General features: G+C 39.0%; 1 protein-coding gene across 6 annotated transcripts; it reads right to left on the bottom strand.

The window, feature by feature from the left end:
• Positions 1–2,989, bottom strand: LOC107626499 (uncharacterized). 6 transcript variants are annotated; one of them, XM_088504376.1, is made up of 8 exons: positions 2,489–2,989; positions 1,867–2,352; positions 1,621–1,759; positions 1,140–1,419; positions 990–1,062; positions 812–902; positions 641–720; positions 1–488 (listed from the first exon to the last, which is right to left on the bottom strand). In XM_088504376.1, the coding sequence occupies exons 1-8, from the start codon at positions 2,549–2,551 to the stop codon at positions 234–236; spliced, it is 1,467 nt and encodes a 488-aa protein (XP_088360502.1). In that variant the 5' UTR covers positions 2,552–2,989; the 3' UTR covers positions 1–233. The 6 variants fall into 6 exon arrangements, with proteins under 6 accessions (XP_088360502.1, XP_088360506.1, XP_088360501.1 ...); XM_088504380.1 differs by having other exon boundaries at positions 641–682; positions 790–902; positions 2,489–2,938; XM_088504375.1 differs by having other exon boundaries at positions 1,134–1,419; positions 2,489–2,895.

Below are 2,989 nucleotides of genomic sequence, written 5' to 3'. Positions count from 1 at the left end.
AACCAATGTCATTACGTATCTATTCCTATATGTACCATGAAAAATGTGGTGCCTCCACAGACAAGTACGTATCGATTCAGTGTATGAAGCCAAAGTAAGTACAAATAACACTTGTCATGTAACATGGCAAAAACAAACACAACTAAAGTATAATGTGCTCAAATTTCTATACAATATGTACTCTATATACTATATTAGACACAAACACCTTGCTGGTGCATCCTTCAACAGAATTACCCGAGTGGGAGCACATTTAGCTGGTTCACATGCATAGGAGGGGAATCTCTCAAATTACTTTCAGGAGCCTCAGATTGATGATGACCTGCTGAAGATGATTCATCAGGTGCCACTGCCTCCTCTTGATTCAACTGAGCAAGACTTGTTCTCCTCCAATTTGATATCTCAGCAAGAACAGAAGCTACAAACATCACAGCCCCAAAGCCAGTAAATGTGGCAAGCAAAATAGCTAGAACAGCTTGCATATGAACCTGCCATCCCAAATAAATGTATCAAATTACTTCAAAACCAAAACAAAAATATCAAATTACCTTATATTAGAAGAAGATTACATCATGCAATTTCAACAATGCCTCTATATATTTCTTTTACTATAAACATGTTTGTAAGATGGATTTCTTACCAATGAATAGAAAAGGTGTCCACTGACAACCACCAGAACAAACTGCACAGTTGCATAAACCCAAACATGATTTCTCCTCACTAACAACAAATTTTGGAGGAATCAGTGTAGTGGTAACAAAGGCAAAAATTCAGTTGAAGAAGTGTTACCTAAAGGTACAATAAGCCCTACCCATTGTTGTAGATGTCATGCTAGCAAGAAGACCAAGTATACAAGAAAATGGAAGAGACATGGCAACAGCACCAGAGCCCATACTTGAAACCTGTCACCAATCAATAACATTAGGATTCATGTGTGGCTCATAGGGAACCATCATCCAAGACCAAGAATAGTTAGTAGTTACACTCACAAGAAGCTGCTCAAGAAAACAAAAGTAAGCCAGCATGTTGACAACTACAAGAATGGGAGCATCCTGCCAAACCCTGAAAATTCTTTGCATTAACTCTGTTGTCACATGTTGGAAAAAGTAAAGAGAAACAAAGCAATAATTTACCCTTGCCTTGTTTGAGAAATCTCAGCATGTTGCCCTCTAGGTGCAGTTTGAAGCCGCAAGAGAGTCACAGGTAAGTTCTTAACTTCTTGCTTGCAAACATCACATGTTCTGTTTCCTTTAATGCTAAACCATTTAACTGCACATTGTTGGTGAGCCAGTGAAAGTTCACCTTTGCAACTACACTCCAATTTAAGAGTATCATCAGCACCTTCCCCCAATTCAACCATACAAATTCTACAAACAGCTTCTTCTTCGGGAATATCTTCACCACCATCCTCATTCTCAACTGAATAGGAACCCTCACATGAACAAGCTGGTTAGTAGAATTCACTTGAGGCAAATAAACATGGAGCAGTTCCTAATTGTTTGGTCATGAATAATAAGAGATTGTATATAGTGGGTACAGAAGGTGAATTTCATTTTCGAAAAGGTTTGTAGTAAGGGTTTATTATAATACAAACATGTGGGGAAAGTGTTGGTATGTTACCACTATCACCAGATGGAGATGCCGCTGATGTTGGTGTGGTTGGAATTATACGAAACATTCCACCTACACTTGTGCTCCCTGCCTTGTTAAGTATTGGAACTGAACGAGAACGATGCATTGGTAATTGGATCCCTTTATCCTGCAAAATGAAATGACGGAACTAAGGATCAGATAAGAATCCAATGGTGGAGAAGTGTGCAAGCACATGTAGCACAAGTCTACTGCAAAAGCTGCAAAGGTAGTTACAATTGAAGCTAGATAAGCAGCATTTCCTCCATGTGTGGACCCTGGATTAGAGTGAGCAATGGGTGTTACAGGCAAGGATGCTGTGTTCTTCCCTCTAGGGGTGATCAACTTTGTAAGTGAAAATGTCCTCGGAAGAAGAGGCTTCTTTGGTGCCACCTTTGGTGAACCTTCCAGTGCAAGAAAAGCAGCATTTTCGATCTGCTGTGAGCTTGTGCTCCTGATCTTTAAACTGAGTTTGGGAAATAAAGTTTTCATAGTTGATCTATTCCTTGATGCTGTAGGGCCTGGTGACTCATTGACTCTGGAGAAAGCAGGGCTTGGACATGGTGAAAAGGCCACTTTTCTTGGAGGAGGAGTTAGAGGCATGTTTATCCTCACAAAATCTTCATCCACAGTGCTTGTTGTTGGAATCTCCAAGATGAGGCTTTTCCTAGTCCCATGTCGTCTACTTGAGAGTTCCTCAGTTATTTCAGATGATTCTGGACCCTAGAAGCAAAAGAAAAACTTACTAAGGAACATGTAAGACTGCGAAAACCTATTATTCGCCAAAATGGAGGAGGTTATGATCAATGAAATGGCAGATGAATCAAACAACAATCATAAGAAAGCCAAGAAGGAGTACCTTTTCGATTGTGTCGTCATCAGCGCTGTTATCCTCTCTGTCTTCAGGAGCTTCAGTTTCCATAATGCAATAATTTAATACAACAAAAGCAGCACATACAACTAGTGCTTATTATGGTTCTGACGGGAATAATAACAATAAGACCTTCTTGTTCCTTTGATCATGAGAGGTAGAAGGAAGAATCACAAACTGGATATAGTAAAGCGTGGAGAAGAGTGGCACCATGGAGATGCTATGACCTTCAACTACACATCTTTCATATTATTATTTTTTCCTTCTTAATTTAAAATATATGTCATATCATATACAGCTCCTTCATTCACATATTGGTATATGGTATTCAGCGGCTTCAACATCACTCTTATGTATTACCTTTTCTTTTTAATTATTGTTTTCGGTTGGAACTTGGAACCTAAATTAAGAAACAGAGTATAAGAGAATGCACTACCTGCCATATACTTAGTCAACTTTCAAATATTTGTATATTAGCGGCGGGGTATC

Source organism: Arachis ipaensis, chromosome B2 (genome assembly GCF_059453495.1).
Source record: "Arachis ipaensis isolate K30076 ecotype BB chromosome B2, ASM5945349v1, whole genome shotgun sequence".
Taxonomy (NCBI): Eukaryota; Viridiplantae; Streptophyta; class Magnoliopsida; order Fabales; family Fabaceae; genus Arachis; species Arachis ipaensis.
Note: the sequence above shows the minus strand (reverse complement) of the source record. Positions and strands in the feature narration are given on the sequence as shown.

Excerpts from the sequence above, each read along its gene's own strand:
- LOC107626499 (XM_088504375.1), bottom strand. The coding sequence starts at position 2,551 with ATGGAAACTGAAGCTCCTGAAGACAGAGAGGATAACAGCGCTGATGAC. Across the intron at positions 2,353-2,488 it reads ATGACGACACAATCGAAAAG|GGTCCAGAATCATCTGAAAT; the intron begins GTACTCCTTCTT and ends TTTTGCTTCTAG. Across the intron at positions 489-640 it reads GACACCTTTTCTATTCATTG|GTTCATATGCAAGCTGTTCT; the intron begins GTAAGAAATCCA and ends TTGGGATGGCAG.